Source organism: Mustela nivalis (assembly GCF_964662115.1).
Source record: "Mustela nivalis genome assembly, chromosome: X".
Taxonomy (NCBI): Eukaryota; Metazoa; Chordata; class Mammalia; order Carnivora; family Mustelidae; genus Mustela; species Mustela nivalis.
Window position 1 is genome coordinate 3,766,018 of NC_139040.1, and position 24,243 is coordinate 3,790,260.

Sequence of the window (24,243 nt, forward strand, 5' to 3'; positions counted from 1 at the left end):
GTTTTTTTGTAGAATGGAGACGCTAAGAGTAACTACTTTCTACGTATCTGTCCTTTTCATTTGGAACCTGCTCAGCAGAAGTTTGCTGGGCCATTTCTAGAAGGCTCCGTGTGCAAGCCTTATGCCAGCAGGGACAAGATTTAAATTCTTCGGTGCAATTTCCTTGCATTCTGCAAAGTGTCTGCTAGCCCTGGGTGAGGGAACATGCCACGTGGCCCAGGGCAGAGCCTTGCCTTCCCCTGGTCCCCTTCCCCTGGCAGCACCTTCTGGGTACACGTTTCCTCCCAGAGGAGTTAAGTGGCCCACACAGGAACTGAAACCATAACGCTGGCCTCATCAATACTGCAGTTGGACCACACGGAATTTGGCTGAAATAGACTTTTCCCAAGTCAAGTCTGGGCTCAGAGAGGACTAAAGCCACGTTTGCTTCCAGAGCCAGGTCGCCAATAGCATAAGACACGGTTCTTAGTTTCAGAACCAAGGACCGCCACCGGACACGAGATCGTCTTACCTGTCTGGGCAGAGAAGGCATGGAGTCCCGCGCCCCCAGCCGCTGAAAGCGCTGGGGCTGCTGCATCATCTGGTGCAGAAGGAATGACGAGTGGTCAGGCTGCGGCGGCGGCGGCTGCAAGGTGGCAGTGGCGGTGGACAAGGCGGTGGTGGAAGAGGCCGGCGGTGCCTGCTGCAGGTAGTGGAGCAGGGACGTCTGCCTAGAGGTGGCAGGCACAGAGGGCACCTTTTGGGGACCTGGCTCAGAAACGAAGTGCGACAGGGGCTTGGTGTTGCCGAAGGTAAAGGGCTCCGGGATTCCAGGGCCGGGGCTGGGCAGCCCCTGCTGCATGATCACGCTCAGGGTTTTGGATGAGTCGGTGGTCAAGGGCTTGAAGATGGTGCTCGTTGACTGCCGGGGCGGCGGTGGCGGCGGCGGCGGCGGCGGCGGCTGCGTTAGCGGGTGGCCAGAGGGTGTGAGGCTCCGGATGAGGGAGCACTGCGGAGTGAAGGACTGCTGCGGCAGGCCCGGGCTGGAGAGCTTCTCCGGCCGGTAGGGCGGGGAGGGCCCCGCGTTGTTGGCAGGCAGGGCGGACAGCAGGTGCCCCGGAGGACTTTTGACCCCGGAGGACACCAGGTTGGCCAGGATGGAGCTCTGGGGGCTGAACTGCGGCTGTTGACTGAGCACAGGGCTGGGGAGCTTCTCAGGAGTGTAGAGCATGGCGGGCCCCATGGCCGTGGTGCCACCGGACGCCAGGCTGGCGAGTAAGGCATTGGGGGAGGCTTGGAAGGCGCTCCCTGGCAGGTTGCTGGATGCCATGCACGACACCATGAGGCTCTGAGGGCTGAACTGCGGTGGCGGTTGCGGAGATGGTACCGGGCGGTAAGACGGGGACATGCCCGGAGGCGGCAGGCCCGACCAGCTGGGGCTGGGCGCCTGCGGCCTACTAGCGGACCCCTGCTTGCTAGCCGCCAGCACCTTCAGCTGGTGGGCGTGATGCCACTGCGGCACTGGGACTGGGGGCAAAGCGGCCTGGGGCACCCCCGGGGCCTGGCTCTTGGCGTGCGCCACTGAAGAGCTGGGTGAGGCCCCCCGCTTACTTGGGGGTGGGATCCCATAGCTGATCCCGGCCGGGGAGTGCGGGACTTGAAGCGACGGCCCCGTCCCCGTGAGCTGGCTGCAACTCGAAGCAAACTCCTTGCTGGCACCAAGGCTCTCCAAGTGGGGCATCTGCACTGGAGGCTTGGGAGTGGTACCCAGGGTTGCCTGCGGGTGTTCTAAGACCAGTGGTTCTTCCGGCTTGCTGCCCAGGATCTTCTCAAGATCGAGGTCATTCGGAGAAGGTTCTTGAATTTTTGTTAGTTCCTCCAGGAGATCTTGAAGTTCCTGGTCCACAGCCGGCACGCTGTTGGCTTTGTCGTAGTAGGGCCCAGGGGGTCCTTTCAGTCCCACTTCTGCAGCCGGAGGCACCACGAATGGCGAGCCCATGACACTGCCGTTCATGGGATTCGTCTCGAGGGGTAACGAATGGCCCGCTCCTCCCATGGCCGTGGCACTGGGGTTCATCGTTAGCGGAGGAACCTGCAGCTCCACACAGGCCGTGCTGGGGTGGGCACTCGGGCCCATAGAAAGGGTAACGTCTTCCAGACAAGGCCTCTTGATTTTATTAGGGTAACCCCCATCAGCCATGCCTGGAAACTGGAAATGATCTCCTTCCTGTCTCCTTTTAACGGGTCCCTGTGGCAGAGAAGGAGAAAGAGAGAGGGAGAGAGAAATTTTTATAAAGCCTTGGCACATGAAAGCTAATGAACAGGAAACTTGCAAGATAAAACACCTCTCCATTTTGGGACTTATAGTTGTCAAAACTATATAATACAGCCTATTTTGGGAACCATAATGCTGCTTCTTTGTTGCTGTGTTTCATGTAAACTGTCTTGTTACACTTCGAATTAGGCATTATGCTGTCTGTGTACCGAACACCACAGCAAGTCCCACAAAGGATCTTCTCTGCCCGCATAAGGGGGAGCTCAGTTCAGCTGTGTGGAAGCCATGGAAAGAACTGTGTCCTAGATGGGCGTTTGAAGGCACACTGCAAGGACCTGTCTATAGAGACCCCCGTTACTAAGAAGGAAAAGCCTAATGTAGACATTGAACTTTTAGGGTGCCTCCCTGTCTTGGTAAAATACATCAGACTGAGGTCCGCAATGGGACCACAATAGAGCCTCTGGAGGAAAGCAGATCTGGCTGTGGGCTTTGGGACAGCTGGCTGAGCTATCCTGTTTAGGGGAAACACAAGTTGCAGACCGATCATAGGGGCATGGGCACCTCTATTTCTACACACACACACACACACACACACACACACTCTGCTAGGTACATGCAAAAATTGCTTGGAAGAACATCTGTGTGACCATTTGGAGCAGCCATCTCTTGGGGGTGACTGGCGAGGCCCTTTCTATTCTCTACGGTTTGGTATTGCTTGTTTGTTTTTACTGAGAATGACTTATAACCACCCCCCCCCAAAGTATAAAGTTATCTAAATAAGAAATTCCTCTCTGCAGGTGCATCCTTAGGTTGGGGAGATATGGAACAACAGGAAAAGGACCCAATCTGCGATCTGCACCTTGGGGGAGCTGCTCTCCATTTATAAAAGCATCGCCTTTGGGAACAAAGCAGTTAGCGATGCAGTATTTCCTACTCTTCAAGGCTCCATACAATCATCTGTGGCTGTCATGTTAATGAGTGTGACCGCAAGTGGAGGGAAAAGCGAGTGGGGTGGTGAGGAGGAATGTGCGGGAAGAGAAGGGCTTGCCTACAGGGGGGGAGGGAAACGGAGGACCCTCGAAAATGGCCCTGCTGCAAGAAATCCTACTGTAACTTTTGACTCCCCTGAAACTCAACTACGAACAGCCTACTGTGGACTGAGGACCTTACGGTAACCTTGGGTAGGTTAACATGGATTTGGGATGTTCTACGTGCTGTTATTAGAGCCTTACAACAAAGGGAGCTAGACAAAAGAAAACGTTACTAAGAACATCATAAGGAAGAGAAGACGCATTCACAGTTGCTTCCTGTATTTCTCCTGAAGAAAACTGCCTGGAAGTGGACTCGTGTTGTCCACACCTGTGTTGTTTAAGGGGCAACCGCATTTCTCCTGAAGCACATTTTTGTGTAAGAATCCCCCCGTTTAGCTATAGAAGTCTCACTGGGACAATTGTTGTTGGTCCTTTGATGTCTCCTCATGCTTGGCTCACTGGTGAGGGACGTGGGGTCAACGTGTGTGGGTGGCCCCCAGCTAGCGCCACACGGGCCATGACAGTCGCGACAGAGTGAACATCCAAAGAGATTCCCCCAGGGCTGCGCATCTCGGGCTCTGGTGCTCATCAGACTCCCCAAGACATATCCAGATTCCCAGCCCCCCACCCCAAATGAACTGTTTCACTCTCGTGCAGAGCCGGGTGGGCGGGGGGGTGGTGGTGGTGGTGGTGCAGGGATCTGAGTCTTTTTGAAGCTCCCGGGCTGATTCTGATGCTAAATGCCTCATCTCACTGATGCTGCTCTGAGATCCTGTGGCACCTAGTAAACCCTCCCTAACTCGTGGCTGCCATTACCCTTGGGAGTGCAGCCCCATCCTGGGAGAGACAGGGGCTCGGACACCCAGGGAAGGGAAAGGTCTTGCCCAGAGCTGTTTGGCTGGAGGGCGGCAGGGCCCAGAGAGATGCAGGCCCCCTCCCTGACCCCACAGCTGCCTCTCAAGCCTGGGCCTTGACCCGCCCCGAAGGCAGGACACTGTCTCATTGCCACAGAAAGGGCTCCGCCCACTGGAAGGAGGGAACTTGCCTCCTTCTTCGCCTTTTCTCTGCAACATGGACAAGAGCTCTTTGAGGGGCAGCTCTGCCATCAAATCCACCTGGGGCTGAGGTTCTGGGGTTGGCAAGAACGGGCTGGGCAGGGGGTGGGGGCACAAGAAGTGGCCTCTCCATTCACCTGTGCCCACTCCTCCATCCGGGAGCAGTGGACTCTGTCTCGGCCCACACCAGGTGTTTAGTAAATAGCAGCTGTATGAATCAATGGACAAATGAACCAAATGGCCTGGCGTGCAGGGGGCTCTGCTACATGTTCTCCTGGTCATTCATTCAGTCGGTCATGGGCCAGCCCACAAACAAGTCACTGAGTCCCAAACTGATTCTGTTTCATCGGCATTCTCCCAAGCAGTTCAGAGAATTCCAATATATTGAAAGTAGAAATGGATGAAATGGATCAATAAGGGATGAGTGGGGGCGGGTTCTAGCCCGGATCCCCTTCAGGGAACTCAAGCTGGCCATGGCCGGGCCCAGGGTGCTGCTGGCGAAACCGACTGGTTTCTCATGCTGCATGAGAAACCCGACTGGGAAGCAGGTGCCACGATGCTTAAGTCCACGTAGTCGAGGCAGGGGGATGGGGTGGGAGGAACGGGATGGAAGAGTACAGAGAGTACATCTCAACCTTCTCTTTTTACAGAAAACAGAATGGGATGTGATTTGCTTGTGGTCACACAGCTAGTTAGTGGACAAGGACAACAGGACAAGGAAACGGGTCCACCTGTTTTAGACCCCAGGTGTCCCGACTCCCGGTCTGAGCCCTCACAGGTCAACCTTTGGTGGGGGTGGGGGGACAGAGTGGGGAGGGGAAGTGGGGGAGTTCACTGGCATCTTTCAAAAAGGAACGGCCATCTCTAACCCCGTTTCACAAGCAAACTGAGCCACGGATGTGATCCCCACAACCTTATGAACATTCTCTGAAATGCATTTGAAAGCATGTGATAGCTTCTGCACCCCTTAAATAATGAGAAAAGTAAGGCAACCCTTTTGATGGGGGCCAAGTTCAGCTCTGTAGTCAGTATTATTTCTGGTTCCGTCTGAACAATGACATGGTGATTCTTTCCTTTCTCCATTTTTAGTCCAGAAGGACAAAAAGGGCAAAAATTTCTTGGAAAAGGTCTAGATTATGAGAGTTCAGTCTAGGTTTATAAAATGGGCACAAGAAGTAAAAGGAATATGATATATGTATGTGTATTTGTGTGTGTGTGTGAGTGGGTGTGCGTGTAAAATACATAAATATGTCACTCTTCCCCAAGAAATCTAGCAGGCTGTTATGAACCCTTCATTTTGAAACTCTGACCAGTGGCTTAACATGGACACCAACATGTGCACAGTTCTTGCTGGGTAAGAACAGAGGAGGCTAAAGGTGACCAGGAGGCATCGGTTCAGGGAACCTCATTTTCCCTGCAGAGGTCGCCGGGCACATAAGGCCATGACAGAATGGTCAAAAAGGTGGAAATGACCATCGGCTTATTAGCTTCTGCCTCCCCCCACCCCGCCAGCTGGTGGCTCCCACAGGGCAGCTTGGGCCAGTGTGCTGCTACTTCTCTCAGTCTCTCTCAAGCACGTCTGTACTCCATCAAGGCTTTCTTCCGCACAGTTCTCCATTTCCGGAGTTTCCAAGCGTTGGCCAGCTACATTGGATCTCAAGCCCCTGGAGACAAGGACGGTCCCTAGCAGACCTGCTCAGAAGGAAGGAGTAAAGACATTATGGGGCATGATGGAGGTAGCCCCATGGATACGACAATGTTGCAGCAGAACTGAGAGGAAGAAGGAAGGGGGAGGGGGAAGAATCTGTCCCGATCCACACGGTGGGTCAGGTTAGGACCGGCGTGTATAGTGTATGTTTCACTTGCATGTTTGTGTTTCAGAAAGATCTCCTCACAAATTGAAACTGACCTTTTTGTAGCTCAAACGGGATTTTCAGCATTTCCAGAATTGCAAGACATGAGGCTTTGGACAATCCCATGGAGGCTGGGAGTGCCAGGGAACCCTGACTGCTGACTGGCTCCAAGAGGAGTCAGTTTGTCTCAAGCACAAATCTCTGCTAATAGGTGGTTTGAAGCAAGAATCTCAACCTCCAAATGGGGAATCTGTTGGTGTCCTTGCCTTGCTCTGAGCCGGCAGATACTGTAGCCTTGGCCCCTGACATAGGCAGTGGCAGGCAGGGGGGCAGGATGGAGCCCTGGAAGAGGCACAGAAGACCTGCATTTAAGTCATAGCTGTTCTGTTTGCTGTGTGACTGTGGGGTGAGTCACTCCCCCTCTCTGAGCCTCAGTATCTTTTTCTGTGAAATGGGTCCTGGGCCTGCCCTGTGTGCCTCACAGCGTCAGTGAAGCAGGTGCATCACAAGCTGTAATTGCCACTGATCTCATTCTCCAGGCCCTGGGTCCCCATGCTGCCCTATGGCCCTCCAGCGTAGTCCTCAGTTTGCCCTCTGACAAATAAGGACATGCCCACCGGGAGTGGAGGGAGGTCAGGGAGGCGGGCAGCCTAGTCCCTATGGCCCCGCAGCGCTGCCTCCTTCTTTGGGTCCTGTCATGCTGCTGCAGCACTCTGGTGCCCCGTCCTGAGGACCTGGGCTTCAGCGAGCGTCAATCAGAGCCATCTAGGCAGCAGCCCCAGCAAATGCATTTTCTAGAACTGTGTCCTTCCTTTCTTTAGTGGACACACACCAGCTGGAAGTGTGGGCGACTCCTAAGGATGCCCCCAAGCCTGGAGGCTCATGTAGCTTTAAGGAGCTCATAACTCATATTGCTCCCCCCACCCAGAAAGACCTGAAGTGGTGCTCAAGGGGTTCTTGAGCCCTAAGCCTTGCCCTCCTGGCTCTTCAGAACTTCCAGACCCGGAGAGACAGGCTCACGTCAGGACTGGTGAGGCCCGGAGCCGGGGAGAGATGCGTCCATGGGCCAGCTTCTCAGACTCTCAGGTTGGCCCTTCTGTGCAGGAAGAAACTCTGCCCTGCTTTCCTCCAAACACATTCCCATGTGGCATCACCAGCGGGATAAGGATGATCACTTCTGGGGAGGACGGAACGATGGAGTCAGTCTCAGATGGTTGGACGGATGGAGCCGGGGCTGCCTGGGGCTGGAATGGGAGCTGAGGGCCGAAGGCAAAGGCCCTGACCCGGTCCAGGCAACCCTGTGTGTGCAGGACCCAGGTTAACAAGCTTCATCGGTGTCCCGCTGGAGTGCGCCTGACAAGCCTAGAACCATGCAGAGAAGTGGAACAGTGGAGGCAGAGCTGAGGCTCCAGGCCACACACCGATGGCAGAGGCCACCAGGGCCACTGGGCAGACACTCCTCACTTCCCTCTGGGCTGGGCTTCCAAGGACCCAGTGATATGACCTCTCCTAGGTCCCTAACCCACTCTGGGCCTCAGTTTCCCCAACTGTAAAGGTCTCTTCTCCCCTCCCCCAGGAGGGTCTCTCTCCCTGGGATGACAGTAGGCCAGGGGCAGCCCAATGGCTCATAAGCGCCCTGGCCACGAGCAGGATGTGCACGCTGTTGGCAGCTGCAGACTCTTACGGAAAGCACACCCTCCCCCAGTCCAGTGGGGGTCAGAGGATGGTCCTTCCCAAATATCTCTAGGACGCTTTATTAAGGAATTACTTGAATGCATGTGTACCTCTGTGTGTATGTGCGTGCGTGTGTATGTCTGTGGACTAGCAGCATTAGTCCTGAGCATAGCAGCTGTGCACAAGCTGAATCAGGAAAGGTGGCCGACAGTTTGGGTCAAGTGAGCCGTGCTCACTTGCATCTCGTTTAGGGTCCTACCAAATCACCAGGAAGCCTGCCATCTCCCCAGCTAACTCAAGGGGCCTATGACAGTCGGTAGTGATGTTTTAAAGGCCGTTCCTGAAGATCTATCCCGAATGAGAACTCGGCAGTGGGCTCAGTCAGTCGTCTGGGCCTCTGTCCCCCACCTGCCCTCCCTTAACCGCTCCACCAACCCCTGTCGCAACTTTGCCTCTCCCCAGCAGAATCCGGCACGTAGGGAATGACCGAAATTGAAGGGAGGGGGACTGAGTTCACAGAGAACACCGTGCCAAAGGCGGAATGCAGCCATACTGGTACTCTGGGTCCTTACCACAAAGGCCCCAGGGAGGCCCCCCAGTTTGGCTGCTGACCACACATGTGATGGGAGGCTCTTACCCCTGGTCCCCGGCTCCCCAGGCCTTCCTTTCACAAGTGCCCCCATGTTGGCAGGGACTCTGGAAGCGGGCCCCATCGCGTAGTGGTTGGCTCCTTGCCGATGTTGATGGGATTGGGAGTGTGGTCAGTGGGGAAGCCCCTGGTCTGGGCCCTGATGGCTTGAGTGAGTTTTTAGAGGGGCTGTTGGCATATTTCAGGGATAGGACTTCTGGTGAAGCTGAGCTGGGAAGCAAGTAGCCATTGATAATCCAAGAGCTGGAAACAAGTCCTGGGTCATTTTGAGCCGGGGCAGTTTGAGCTGTGTGGAAATCATGCCCCACGTGGGGTAGTCATAGCGCTCCATCTGGATAAGGCTAGAGGCTTCTGCCTCTGCATAGGTGAGCGCAGGAGTGATTCTCTGTCCTCACAGCAGGGCCCCACTGGATTGCAGATGGCAGACTCAAGGCTGGGACACCAACTTGAGTAGTTTAAATGGGGCAAAGAGAAAAATGGTTGCTTATGGCTCATAAGCTTATAAAGCTTCCCCTCTGCTCCCAGGTATGCATCTCTACTTTGTGGGGACTGAAGCTTACACAGTTTGGGGGCCCCTCTTTATGAAAGAGAATACAACGTTAAAAGAACAAAATTAGGGGTGCCCGGCTGGCCCAGTCAGTGGAGTGTCAGACTCTTGATCTCAAGGTTGCAAGTTCGAGGCCTACGTTAGATCTAGAGATGACTTTAAAAAAAAAAAAAAAAAAAAAGAACAAAATTGGGTACCAGGCCTTGGAAGCTTTGAAGGTTGAGTCGTGAAGCTTAGGTGCATGGAGACATCACTTTTCTGCCTGTGCCCCAACAATGAGCTAAGTAAAATGTCAACAGGCTTTTGAACAAGGCAGGAATTTCCTTGCATGAGAAACCCGACAGCTGTGTAGGTGGGAGAAGAATCCAGAGCCACCTGGTTAGTCTCGTGCATTTAGAAGGTCACGTGCTTGTGAATAAGCACATTTTAGCAGCTGAGTGCCAACTTGCGACTCTAAGATCTACTAACTGTCTGCAGATGTACCAACCACAGTTAGTAGAATTTAGAACCAGGCAGAGATGCAGAGGCTGGGAGGGCTGCGAGGTTACGGAGCCCGGGACATGACTGACAAGTAAAAACTATACACGTTTAAGTGATGCAATGAGATTTTTCAAATGTATCATGTGAGGATTTCATATACGTATATTCTGGGAAATAATTTAGGTATTTTTTTGTTTGTTTGTTTACCTAAGATTAAATGCACAGAGCGTTTAATGAACCTTTTTTAAGCATATGATTCAGTGGCGTTTCACTCGCTCACCACGCTGAACAACCGAACTGGGGCTAGTAGGGCCAAGTAAATATTCTCTCTCTTTCCACTCTTGAAAATGCAAACACATTCTTGGTGGTCCTAAAATAGCCTTGAACATGGTTTACTCAGCAGCATTTGTCATTCGAGGGAGAGCTGCCTTTACTCATTGGCTGTACTTCTGAGCAGCTGTAGGCAAGGCTAACTTCTGCAGACCAAGTCATCATAAACTGCAACAAGAATTGGCCGTTGGCAGAAAAATCCTTCTACAAAGCAAGAGATCTCTCATCCAAACTGAGGTGTTTTTTAAGGTGTGCGCTTGGGGACAAGAGGCTTCTTCTGGGGGGAAGGAATCCTAATTTCATTTTGCCCACAAATACATGCTTGATGTTCTGGCTCCCCCAAAGCACTCAGCAACAGGCATGGGTTTCATAGCGAAAATAATGACAATGGAAAATATTCCTTTCTTTCACTATATATAGAAAGCGTCTGTGATCACATCATGGAATGTGTCATATAACCCAAAGCATTTCCTCTGCCTCAGTGTGTGCGTGTGTACACGTGTGTGTGTGAGTGTGTGTGCATGCATGTACGCCTGGAAAGATGGGGGTGCTCCTACGGGTATAGACGACCGTCATGATAATGGTGGTATTTGGTGGAGATGGTGTTGCTGTCGGGGGGGGGGGTTGTCCTCAAGGATGGCTCCTCCTTGTTCGGCCTCTCTGTGAGATACTCCAGCGGCTGGGCCCCGGGGAAGAAGGCTCACCCTGAACTAGCCCAGACTGGCAGCTGTCTCCTTGCCCTCATAATGATCTCGGTTCACCCAGAAACCTGAAGCTGAGCCGCTGGTGGAAGCATGGCAGATCTCTGTTTGTTAAAATGCTGCCAATAAAGTAATTTCATGTCAGATTTAACTACAGGAAAGGGCAAGGCATTTCTCAGTTCCTTAGCTGTCATGCGGCTAAAATAAATAGAACGGACAGCAGTTAGCCACAGTGCGCTTAGCTCTTTGAAGCCCTATATTCAGAAAGCAGATGTTGGGTGTTGGTGTTTGGGGGCTGGCTTCCTGGAGATATTTTATATTGGCCAAGTTAATTGTTCTAAACCCCAAAGGCTGGACTTAAAGGGCAAAAAGAGGCAAGGAAATGTTCAACTTTCCTGACAGTGTCCCACAGGCAGTCCCAGCACCAGATAACTTGAGCACCAAGAGCTCACTCTAGAAGAGGCAGCTAGAGAGAGTGGCCCCTGGCTCCTGCCCACTAACTGTGCAAAGCAAGGCTGTCTCGGGGGCCCCAAACAGAAAACCTTTAGAAGGAGCGGACCCCAGGGAGAGAAGCGGAGCCACAGCCTGAGAGGGACCCGGCATTCTCGCAGGAGAGAGAGCAAGCGTGCGAGGGCGGAGCGCGAGCGGCCTTCTGCAGAGCGCTGAAGAGAGAGGGACAGGACAAGGCGGGCCTCCACGCGGGAGGACGGAAGCAGCCAGAAGGCCCTGGGGGAGGGCAGTGCTCCTGGTGCACCATGAGCCCGGAGGTGGCCTTGAGCTCATTGTGGGGCCCCACGGCAGGTGGGGGAGGGCCGTGGACGAGAACTTGTCTGTGGTGGGAACCACAAGCTCAACCGGTCTGTGAAAGGCCTCTCTGGATGCCGACAGGTCAGGCAAGAAGAGAAGTTGCGGGAAGAACCAGGACAAGTCATGGAGGCACGGACTGCGGGGGAGGGCCAGGGGGACTGAGCCAGCTGCAGCCTCGGAGAGGGAGCAGAACCCTGGGGCCGGGGCGGGGTGGGGGGTGCGTGAGGATCGGATGTTCCCTGTACCTGCTTATAAGGAGAAACCGTGGCTTCAGACAGAATGAACCGAAGCCCAGTGACCTGGGTCAGGATGGCAAGCTTCTTCCGCAAAGGCCTGAACGGTAGCGTTCGCAGGCCTGGCAGGCCACGTGGTCCCTGTTGCAGTTCCGCAGTAGACAATATGTTCCTGGCCGGACGTGCCATGTACTAATAAAACTTTACAAAAACAGGCTGCTGACCCTTGACCTAGCGCCGCAGCTGAGCGTCTGCCCCCGGGGAAATCTGTTATCGCCAAATTTCCCTCCGTACCCTGCTGGGGGCCACGGAGCTCGACTGTTGCCAAGAACGGCAGGTGACATTTGCAGAGCTGAAATCTTCCATATTTCTGCCGTTGCCCAAGTTAGGTGACCATTTCTGAGCCGGGCCTGAACTGGGCAGTGTCTGCAGCAGCCTCAAATGCCATGTTTCGCCTTTGCTGAGGACCGCGGAGGGAGAGGCGCCCACCTCCTCCGGGGAGAGCAGCCTCTGGACACCTCCACACAGTTCACGTCTTGTCTACCGGATTCGGGCACACCCGCTTCCCTCAGGCCTCCGGGGGTCTCTAGGATAACACGGCTTCACCTCCTAGCCCTTTCACTGCCAGCCCCGTGCTCTGGCCAGCCTCAAGGTCGCCATGTGAGGCCTGCCGCTCTCTGAAGGCAAGGAGCGTTTCCTCCCCATCTCTGGACCCCCAGAGCACCCAGCCTTGTGACAGGACGGGTCCGAATTAACCGTTGGAGCCAAAGGTTTCCTGCAAATTATCCTGTTCTTTCTGTTTCTGACAAGGCCAAGCGACAGCCGCTTTTCAGAAAGTGTGATTAAACTCAATTACTGGCCCAATGGCCTTGGACATGCTCTTTCTCCTTTGTGTGTCCTTGGCCTCTTATATATGGCACAGGGGGCTAGCCTGAATGGTTTCTAAGGGAACTTCTGGCCAAGGGGGGACAGCAGCTGCTGCTCATGGATCATTTACTGGGTGTCCAGGCCTGAGCCTTGGATGAAATGGGAGACCTCAGGGTCCCAGGAGGGTGGGAGGCGGTGGCAGGGGCAGCCACACTTGAGCCCTCAGCGGTCAAGTCCAGTAGCCTATGGCTCGTGGCTGCTTTTCTAACTTTGGTATTTGGAGGGATGGGAATCTGGTGAGAAGGAAGGGGAGATGAGGAGGAGAAAGAAAAGGCAGGAAGCAAGAGGAGGAGAAGGAAAGGTGAGGGGGAGAAGGAAGGGTGCTAATAAATTATTCTATGTTGACTGCAGAAATCAGAATCTGTAGCCCAAGCCTAGAAGCACCTGCTTCCCCCGTTCCCTCATGAAGTCTGGAACCCGGCACCCCAGGGGCAGCACCTGACCCAAATATCTGTCTGAAAGCCCAGTTCTATTGAGTTCTCCAGCTGGAGATTTCGAGCAAAAGCAAGAAGCCTCAGTCAACACAGGCCGGCTCCGACTGTGGGGATCCCCAGGCCCTCATCTTCAGGGCTTGTCCCCGGTTGGCACATACCATAGGTGGGGGACAGGCCTCGGGCTGCAGCTCAGCTGGGCTTTTCCACTGCCCTGGCCTGGGTTCCGACAGAGTCTACTCTCCTCCCCAGGAAGCTCAGCCTCCAGACACCTGTCACCTTGGGCCTAAAGTCAAGGAAGCCAGGGGCCAGGGGCCAGGCAGAAAGCCAGGCAGGGCAGCACTGAGCCCCCAGATACCAGCAGAAGCCGGCTGCCAAACAAAACCCCCTCCCGGCACCCTCTCTTGCAAACAGCCTGCGGTTTTCAGGTCACTGGTTTGCTGAACTGGGCTACCCAGGCAGGACCCAGATGTGGCGCCCAGCGGTATCCGGCCAACTGAGCAGTGCTTGGCCCCGGCAGGAGGGATTGGTCTTCAGGCCAGGCCTCTGCCTAGTGGCCGCCCTGGCTGAATGTCTGAAGCAGGAAAGGGCCCTTCCTGCAGGAGGAGGAGGGGGGGAAAGGGAGCGAGCAGCTGCGTGCTCCATGGGGAGGATCCCCAAAATAGAAAGGCACATACGCACTGCAGGCCTTGACCCAGAATGCTCAGAGCCACAGCGCAGAGACCGAGGTGTCCTCAGGGGTCCTGTGTGTTTCTACCTGAGCTCCAAGGACACGCTTCCCACTGCCTTCTGAGCCAATGCCATTCTCTGATCATTTAAAAAAAAAAGTGCAAATGGCAGTAATGCCTTGTGGGTTTTAGACAGCGTTCGTATCCACGTCTTGGTCATCGACATCCCAGAAAACCTGATGCAGGCAGAGGTCGGCTTAGTGACCCTATTTTACTGGGGCGGACCTAAGCCCAGACACTCCTACAAGATTCTCGGTAAGTGTTAGGGACAGCTGCCGACCTGAGGAGTTGGTCTTCCGGACCCCCTGTGTTCTGGAAGAGGGGCCGGACACATCCCTCCTCTCGCCAGGGGCCAGACCTGCTCCTGCCCACAGCCTGCACGAAGTGGGGCACACTGGCCCAGGTTCTGGCTGGCTGTCCCTACCTCCCTGTAAGGTTTTTAATCAGCCGGCTCATTGCACACAGGCTGGTCTGTAGGGCCGGTCAGAAGTTTCCAGGGAGTCACCAGGATGGTATAAAAGATGCATCCATTCTACAGCTGTTTACAGGCTGTCTCTGCCACTGGATGAAATCTGCAGGCCACCTGGGACTCTGGTCCGCAGCTCAAGCCTGAGCCCCCCAAAAGTCATGCCCAGCCCACAGAAGGTCCTAACACTCTGGGTTCCTAATCTGAGAATGGGAAGCAGCAAAGGAAGATGACCTTCCAAGTCACGGCACCTGGAGCTGAGATCTGAATTTCCAACCTACTGACTGTAATGCTGGGAGACTCCCCGTAGACTCCCCGTCTTCTGCCAGCCTCAGTCTCTGCGTTGGTGAAGTGGAAATACAAATCCTCATCCCCACCCTGCGGGGGGGGGGGGCGCAGAGGAGCTAATGCATAACGAAGTAGCTTGTGTGAAAGAGCCACTCAATTCTCTCCTCCCAGGTTCAGGGTAGGATAAGTAGAACTGCAGAGTAGGACCCATCTGTTCCTGGGGGAGGAAGCCCAGGAACAGTCCCCGCCTCGACTGAGAACTGCCAGAGCCCAGGGTCTGGCATGGGGCTGGGCACACAGAACAGACCATGGAAATGGTGGGAAATGGTGGGGAGAGGCTAGAGACAGACTCTCTGACCTCAAGAGGAAATGGACATGCTCAAGGTCTCACGAAACGCTAGTCTCAGGTCTCCTTACTGAGTTCAGAACTCTTTCGCAAGGAAAGGGAGGTGCCTCCAAGGACGATGGATAAAATTTCTGAACCCTGCTCACGCGGTACAGCAGGAGGTGAATGTCCTCCTCTTACTGGATATTTCTAAGGTCACTAGTCTAAAGAAGAGGGACAGATAGGATGGAGCCAGTATTTTTGTAGCCATCCCAATTTGTATCTTCTCCTGTTTCACACAGTGCTCCTCTCTCTCCCTTGCTCAGCCCCACTTGCATTTAGAGGTGAGGAGGAGGAGGAAGAGGAAGAGGAGGAGGAGGAGGAGAAGGGGAAGCAGCAGCAGCAGTAGTAGTAATAGTGAGCAGTTGGTTTTGATCTCGGGATCATCCTACGGATTACAGGAGATACTACTCCGCAAATGCTTGGCACAAAGTCTTATTTCTGGTTCATTTGACTTTTGTCCTTGGGGAGGGAAAAGGATGGACAAAGTCCCAGAGCTATTTAGTAGCAGAAGCGAGACTAGAATCCCCATGTCTTGAGCCCTTAGGATGGTCTTAGGATGTATATTTCCTGTAAGGGGGCTCTCAACTGTTCACAAGAAATAGTTCAGGGCTATTTAAAAGACTTCTTCTTTGAGACTGATAGGATTTTATGAACAGACCTTATTTAAAACATGTTGTTGTTAGTCTGTGTTTTGGGAAAGGACGAGAGAAGCCCCTCGTGAGCGTCTCAATCAGATCTCCACGTGACAGAGGCAAGACGCTCCCATTCTTGCGATCACTTGTCTGTGGAGCAGGTTTCCTGGAGACCGGCAGGCCCTTCTGCATCTGATCTGTTCATCTCTGTCCCTCAGACCACAAACACCCAGGCTGCTGAGGCCCTTGGCGGGGTGCAGCCAAGCTCCGGGTATTTTCCCGAGGCTGCAGAGGTTTAATGACCATGAACATCTAGCTGTGCTCAAACCAAGATGTGCTGGCTGATGGTGGCAGCAGCACCCGCCTTGGCCAGCCTCTATGCAAGCCCTGCAGGCCCACCCGGAGAAGCGGGCTCCTTCCGTATCATCCCCTTCAGAGACTACAAGCATCTTCCAAGAAGACACATGTGCTTTTTACTGCAAAGGGGACTCATCTGGGAAAGTTGCTTTTGGAGACTGAGGCCTATTTTTCTTTGGATCCCCTCAACTGGCACAAATCCTTGGTCTTCTAGGACAACTTAGAATTTTGGAAACAGGTCACTCAGAGCCAAGGGCAGAGAACAAAGTGTGGCATGGAGGAAGAAGGACTGATTTTGATCAAGTCCAAGGTGTGACTCTCAAGCAATGAATGTGAATTTTTGGCATGGCCTACAAAGGGCTCTCTAAGGCCATCTGCAAAGAGATGCCAAGCCTAGAAATGGTGCAAGCAATGGCAACTTCTCCCAAGTGAGGGTACGAATGGCCACTCCAAGGGCCTAGTCTAAGAAAACCCTTCCAGCATTGAGGTCTACACGGATCAAAACCAAAGCAGTTACTTGCCAATCACACTCTTTTAAAGGGTGTTGGTGGGGCTCAGGAGGGGAAGGGGAAGAGGACCCTTAGACTATAGCCCACTCATTCCTCCTAGGAGCCAAACCCAGTGTGAAACAGAGGAGAAATTGGAAGTCAAGCCCAAATGCATCTGGACTCTAGATGCATCACTGAGAGGTTTTCCTTCACTGACTCAGTTGTCAACCATAAAAGAGAAGCACGAAATCTAAAGGGTAATTCTGCAGGAGGTTAGACACTGCCTTCTAAGAGAGGCTGCCTGAAGGGCTGGCAATGTGGAGGATGGGGGGCTGGCCAAGGAATGGCTCCATGTCTGCTATCCCATCTGACCGCCACCTCTATGAGCGGAGCCCGGCCGTCCAAGTCTGTAAATGTTTACGTATACTGAGGCTGTGGTATCCAGTTGAGCACGTAGACATTGAGGAGAAACAGAGAAGTGGGATTTCAACAATCTCCCCCCACACCTGTGCACTTACGTTCGTGGATTGTCCTTGGGATGGTAGAGGCCAGGCCCTCTAGTTATGTGAAATGACATTACCTCAGAGCCCTGAGCTCCCAGTTCTCTGAACAGGAAGGAAGCAGACCCACAGCTCTATAAGAGCCATTTCCTCTCTGCTGTATTAATTTCACAGATTAGGTAAGCCTCTCCTCTGTGGACCCAATACACTGAGATAACAGCCATTGTGTTTGCTGCGACTCCTACTAATGGAGCTAATCTTGGTAGACTGGTGATGTTGCAGGCTTTTAACGTCAAATTCAACTAACCAGCAGCTCTCGTGGTCCCTTCTTTAGTCCTGGCTCCTAGAACTACTGCTGGAAGCCCTAGCCCTTAGTTTCAGACACATAGATGAGGTCTGGGCTCCAAGGAAGGAAAAGTAGGCTTTTAAAAGGACACCAGAGCCAGAGAGTTTGAATGGGAATCTCTTTCTGTGCCCTATTCACTGGCTTCCTGTTCTCAGTGGTACTAGGAAGTGAACGCAGTATTATCTAGTGTCTGTCAGTTCCACATTCCTTGTTTCTGTTTAGAGAAAAAGAAGGCTTTACTTCCCTCACGCTCTTCCTTTCTTTCTAGTTGAAGGGGTGCAGTGCAGAGCTCACTAGACTGGGAGTCGAGAGGGATCCTTGGACCGTATTTCCTGCTCTTCCAGAAATTCGTAAGGGGCAAGGTCAGCTCATCTCCTACATCTTTTCTAGGTCAGATTCTAGTTCCTTGTATTTGGGGTTGGTTCCCTGCCAACAAGTTTGCACAGAGAATTTCAATAACACATCATCTCATGTTCAAGTTTAAGATAAGAAGCATTCAACACCCCCCTCCCCCCCAATAGCCCATTGTCTGACCGATTCCTGGAGCTTTCTGGGCTCCTGACGATTTCCCACCGTGCCGAAATGGGGAACCATGCTCTTGATTACAAGCCGACTTTTCCATTCATCCATTGTTTGACCTGCAATTTTATTCTTGACTCTCCAAGGCGCTTCCCAAACGACCTAGACACAGGGCTTAGGGAGACAAAAAGTACACTGTCTTTCAGATACGAAGATGAGACCATCGACCGCGAGATTCACAGACTTTCCCTCTGAGGACAGGTTTGGGTGGAGTCAGCCACATTCCCTTCCAGGTCTCTCTCCCCACCCCACCCCCCTCATTGAGCCCCTTCCCACCCCCAGGGATGGAGGCACTTCTGTGAAGCAGTTGGCTGGGATGAGATGGCAGTCCCTGGCTATGAGGCAGAGCCGCATTCACTGGAGAGTGGAAGGATGGGTGGAGAAGCAGCCTGACGTAACTAAAATAACACTAGGTTTAAAGGCAGGGAATGAGGATCTTAGGTCTGCTTTTTTGTGCATGCAGTATGCAGTGAGATCTGGGGAAAGACTCTTCTGTTCTCTGTCACAATTTTCTTAAGTGAAAACCATGGTGGTTGGATCAGGTGATGGCTTAAGGCCCCTTCCACTCTCCTAGAGTAAGACTTATGGTGCACTGAAGGAGCAACTCCCAACTCTGGCCCCATTAGCACCCAGCCAAGTTAGCTAACAGTTTAGAACCTGACAGTCAGTGGAAGGAAGCAATGGGTGTTAGAAGGGGCTCATGAAACTCTGGTGTACTGGTTTACACAAAACTAACCAAGCAGATGGTGACATGTCTACTCCAGTGCACACCTGCCATGACAGATAAGCAGACCTGTGCTAAACCAAGTAAAGCTTTTTTTTTTTTTTTTCATTTTATTTTGTTTCATTTATTTTTGTCTTTCATGATAGAGACATGAAATAAGAGCTCTGTTAAGGCATTCATATATGAGGGAAGATCTCCTTCTTGGAAATCCTCTTGGCAGTATAGAATCGGGCACAAAATTGTCCACATCCAGACCTCTGCCTTTGGGAAAATGGGAATGTCCTCTTCCCATTTTCCCACTGAGTACAACTAAAACCTCTGGACATTATACATAAAACCAACATAAGAAGACCTGGAAAGTGGAGAGACAAAGGGACCTTGGGACCTGAGGAACAATGTGGTGGTGAGTTCTCTGGGTTTTTGCCTCATAGATCTCAGACACGAACCTGAAGAAGCTGGCAACCCCAAAATGACAATAGACACTGACGAAAATTCCCCAACAAAAGCTTACTCTCTCTAGCTAAAGGACCAAAAAAGGGACAGCCCACAGAGGCAGAACATGTTTATACAAGAACTGCTCTAATTCAGCTAAACACCACATCAAGTCCCAACATCAGAGGCCAAGTGGGGGACTAGACTCTACCCCAGCCCAGCAGTTATGATTTATTTCTCCCTGTCCCCAAAAAGGTAGTATAGGAGGAGGCCTAATAGAGAGTCAGGACCTTTGCACCTGCATAGTGGTAATGAGTCCACATCCCATCATTGTCAATGTCAGTGGAGGTCACATGGGGAACAGTGATGAGGCACTACTATCGATCCCAGCCAGGATGGGATCAGTAAAAGCCTAGGAGGGAGCTAGAATTCTCACTAATACCCAGCAGTAATGAGGCACCCCAACCTCCTTGGTGTTAATGAAGGCTAAGTGGGGAACCTGGTAGAAATGAGATGGTGACCCTGTTCCCTGCCAAAGCATTGTCAGAGGAAGTACACTAAAACAGAAGATCTAAATAAGTGCTGAAATAAGAGAGTTCTCTTATTTTATCTCAACCCAGAATCTTATACCTAGAGAAAATATGCTTCAGGAATGGAAGGGAAATCAAGATATTTTGAGATAAAGAAAAACTCAAAGGATTTATTAGTAACAGACCACTCCTAAGAGGATGGATAAGGGACGTTCTCTAACCAGAAAGGAAGTGATCAAAGAGGGAATTTTGGACACCACCAAAGAAGAATGAAGAATGGAAAGAAAAAAATATGGGTAAATATAATAGACTTTCTTTCTTTCAAGTTTTCTAAATTATATCTGATAGCTGAAGCACCAATTATAACATTGCATGTTGTGATTCTAAATGTTTTGTGGAAGAAATATTTAACATAATTACATTATAAACGGGAGGGTAAAGAGCAGAAGGAAAGAGAAGTAAGGTTTCCATACTTCACTCACACTGGTAAAATAATGACATCAGTAGACTATTACAGGTTATGTATATATCACATAATACCTAGAGTAACCACTAAAAATGGCGTACAAAAAGATGCATGCAAAAATGCTATACATGAATCATCAAATAGAATTTCAAAAACTGTTCAAGTAACCTATAGGAAGTCTGGACAAAGAAAATAAAGAAACAAAAAACAAAACAAACAAGATAAAAATAAATTGATAGACTTAGGCATTAACTACCAGTAAGTTCATTAAAACGCAAATGATCCAGGGACTCTGGGTGGCTCAGTTGGTTAAGCATTTGACTTCGGCTCAGGTCATGATCTCAGGGTCCTGGGAACAAGCCCTGCATTGGGATCCCTGCTCAGCAGGGAGTCTGCTTGTCCCTCTCCCTCTGTCCCTGCCCCTACTTGTGCTCACTCTCTCTCTCTCTCTCACTCTCTCTCAAATAAATAAAATGTTTTTAAAAATGAAAATGATTTAAATCTACCAATTAAAAGACAAACATTGGCAGAGTGAAAAAACAACATTATCCAATTATATGCTGTCTGTGAGATGCTCATCTCAAATATAATGATATGAACAGGTTGAAAGTAAAAGGTGAAAAAGATATATCATGTAAATGGTAATAGAAAAAAAAGTTATGGGGTAGCTCTGGTATTTGCAGATAAAGTAAACTTCAGAACAAAGAAAATTACCAGAGACAGAAAGGGGCATTACATAATGATAAAAGAGTCAATCCACCAAGAAGACATAGTTATTCTAATTGTGCACACACCAAACAACAGAACTGCATGACATATGAACCAAAAATCAAAAGAACTGAAAGGAGAAATAGAAAAATTCGCATTTATAGTGGAGACTTCAACTTCCTCTCTCAACAACTCATGGAACTAGATAGAGAATCAACACAAAGAAATCAACAACATCATCATCTAACAGGATCGAACTGACATTTAGAGAACACTCCATCAAAAAAAAAAAAACAGTAAAATTAGCATTCTTTTCAAGCACTCAAGGAATATATATCAAGATAAACTTATTCTGGACAATACAACAATCCATAAACATTTAAAGAATTGAGAGTTCTCTGACTATAATGGGATCAAATTAGGAAACAACAATAGAAAAACAATAGGAAAATCTCTAAACACTTGGAAACTAAGCAACGCATTAAAAAAAATTATGCATCAAAGAGAAGGTCTCAAGACAAATTTTAAAAATACTAGGGATGCCTGGGTGGCTCAGTTGATTAATCATCTGATTCTCAATCTCAGCTCAGGTCTTGATCTCAGGGTCATTTGTTCAAGCTCCATGTTGGGCATGGAGCCTACTTAAAAACAATTGAACTTAATGAAAACAAAAATACAATATATCAAAATTTGTAGGACACAGGTAAAGCTAGAGGGAAATTTACCGTACTAAATGCTTACAATAGAAATTCAGGAGAATTCTAAAAACAATGAATTACCAACTAAGGAACCAAGAAAAAGAAGAACAAAATAAATCTAAAACAAACAAGAAGAAGGGAATATCAAGAATAGATGCTGCTATTGAAATGATATTGAAGGGGGCGCCTGGGTGGCTCAGTGGGTTAATGCCTCTGCCTTCAGCTTAGGTCATGGTCTCAGGGTCCTGGGATCGAGCCCCGCATCGGGCTCTCTGCTCAGCAGGGAGCCTGCTTCCTCCTCTCTCTCTCTGCCTGCCTCTCTGCCTACTTGTGATCTCTCTCTGTCAAATAAATAAATAGAATCTTTAAAAAAAATTATGTTGAAAATAGAAAATAAATGAAGCCCAGTGGGGCAAAGGTAGTTTTTAGGAAAAAATAATATATAATTGACAAGCATCTAGAAAGACTAACAAAGGGAAAAGAGAGAAGAGACAAATGACCAGTATTGAAATGAAAAAGGGAATATTACTACTGATTCTGTAGACATGTAAAGAGTAATAAGAAAATACTATAAGCATCTCTACCCATGCAAATTTGGAAATTAGATGAAATGAGCCAATTATTCTAAAAGCAAAAACTACCAAAATTAGCCCAATATAAATATTAAAGGAATTAAATTCATAATTAAAAAAAAACCTCCAGAAATTGAAAACTCCAGGGTCAGACAGTTTCATTAGAATTATACCAATAGTTTAAAGAAGAGTTAGCACCAATTCTACATAATCTCATCAGAAAACAGAAGAAAAGGGGACACTTCCCAAATCATTGTGTTATCCTGACAGTAAAGATGAAGAATGTGCAAAGAAGTCTACAGACTAATATTTCTCAGGCACATAAACACAAAAATCCATAACAAAGTTTTAGCAGTTCATGAGAATTACACATTCTGATCAAGTCAGGTTTATTCTAGGGATGCAGGGATGGTTTGATATTCAAAGGTGAACATGCATTATCCACCATATTAATAAGCAAAATAATAAAAATCATGTGATCACCTCAAAAATATTAAAAAAGAACAAAGTTGGAGGAGTCACACTTTGCAGTTTTAAAACGTACTACAAAATGGCAATAATCAAAACGGTGCACTACTGGCATAAAGAAAAACATATATGCCAATGGAATACACTTGAGAATCCAGAAATAAAGCCATAGATCTATGGCCAATTGATTTTCAAAAAGGGTGTCAAGACTATTCGGTAGAAGAAACACTAGTATCTCTCTTTTTTTAAAAAAATATTTTATTTATTTATTTGACAGAGAGAGAGATCACAAGTAGGCAGAGAGGCAAGCAGAGAGAGAGGAGGAAGCAGGCTCTCCGCTGAGCAGAGAGCCCGACGTGGGGCTCGATCCCAGGACCCTGAGATCATGACCTGAGCTGAAGGCAGAGGCTTAACCCACTGAGCCACCCAGGCGCCCCGAAACACTAGTCTCTTAACAAATGGATAGTCACATGCAAAAAACTGAAGTTGGACCCCCTACATCACACCGTATTTAAAAATCAATTCAAAATGGACCAACCTAAACACAGTAGCTAAAACTATAAAATATGTGGAAGAAAACATAAGGGAAAATCTTTATAACATTGGATTTGGCAATGGATTCTTAGATATGACACCAAAAGCATGAGCAACAACAACAAAATAGATAAACTAGACTTCATCAAAATTAAGAGTGTCAAAAGGACATTATCAAGAAAGTAAGAAGACAGCCCACAAAGTAAGAGAAAACTATTGCAAACCATATATTTGATAAAGATCCAGCATGACTTAGAATATATAAAGAACTCTTACAACTCAACCATGAAAAGATAAGCAATACAATCTAAAAAATGGACTAAAGACTTGAATAGACCTTTCTCCAAAGAAGATACACTTTTGGCCAACAAGCCTATGTAAAGATGCTTAATAGTAGTAGGCCTTAAGGAAATACAAATCAAAACTTGATATACCACTTCCCACCCATTAGGATAGCACAATTAAAGAAAGGAAAATAATGAGTGTTGAATGTGGAGAAATCGGAACCCGTGTACATTCCTGATGGGAATTTAAATGTTACAGGTGCTGTAGAAAACAGTTTGGCAATTGTTCAAAAAGTAAAATGTACAATTACCATCTGACCCTGCAATTCTACTCCTAGGTATATATCCAAAAGAACCAAAAATAGACACTCATACACTTTCACGCAATCCTCTTAAGTTCATCATCCATGATAACCAAAAGGTGGAAATAACCCAAATGTCCATCAGTGTGTGAATGGATAGACAAATTTGTACAACCATACCATGGACTGTTACCGACAAAGGCTAGAACATGGATGAAACTTGACAACACGCTACTAAAATGAAAAGAAGCCTGCTGTGAAAAGTCCCATATTGTATGAAGTTATGTGAAATGTCCAGAATAGGTAAATCCATAGAGACAAAAATCAGATTGGTGTTTGATAGGGGCTGGGGGAAGGGAAGAATGAAGAATGACTGCTTAATGAGTAGAGGGTTTTATTTCAGGGTGATGTAAATGTTTAGGGACTAGATAGAGGTAATGTTTTAGTACATTGTGAATGCATTAAATGACACTAAATTGTTAATGCGACTTTCATCTTTAAGAAAATAGTGACCACACTAAATATTGGCCATGAGAAACTGGATCACTCATACTTTGCTGGTAGGAATGAAAAAGTCACTCGGCAAAAACAGTCTCTGCAAAACTCTTTGGCAGTTTCTTTAAAAACTAAACACACGACCATTGGATGACCCAGCAACTGAACTCCTGGATAGTTATCCCAGAGGAATGAAGACTTGCGTTCATACAAAATTTTGCAAATGAGTGTTTAGAATAGCTTTATTCGTAATAGCCAAACAAGGGAAGCAACCCAGAAGTCCTTC

The 24,243-nt window shown here is 49.5% G+C and overlaps 1 protein-coding gene across 5 annotated transcripts in view; it reads right to left on the reverse strand.

Moving 5' to 3' along the window:
• MAMLD1 (mastermind like domain containing 1) overlaps window positions 1–24,243 on the reverse strand; it is a 112,300-nt gene that overhangs the window by 34,650 nt on the left and 53,407 nt on the right. For 4 of the 5 annotated variants that reach the window (XM_082716693.1, XM_082716694.1, XM_082716696.1 and 1 more), the window contains exons 2-3: window positions 17,700–17,858; window positions 512–2,227 (exon numbers count right to left, since the gene is read on the reverse strand). In XM_082716693.1, coding sequence (XP_082572819.1) covers window positions 512–2,227; window positions 17,700–17,795 — 1,812 coding nt within the window. In that variant the 5' untranslated portion in view covers window positions 17,796–17,858. The remainder of the gene's footprint in view (window positions 1–511; window positions 2,228–17,699; window positions 17,859–24,243) is intronic. The other variant, XM_082716695.1, reaches the window with a different exon arrangement.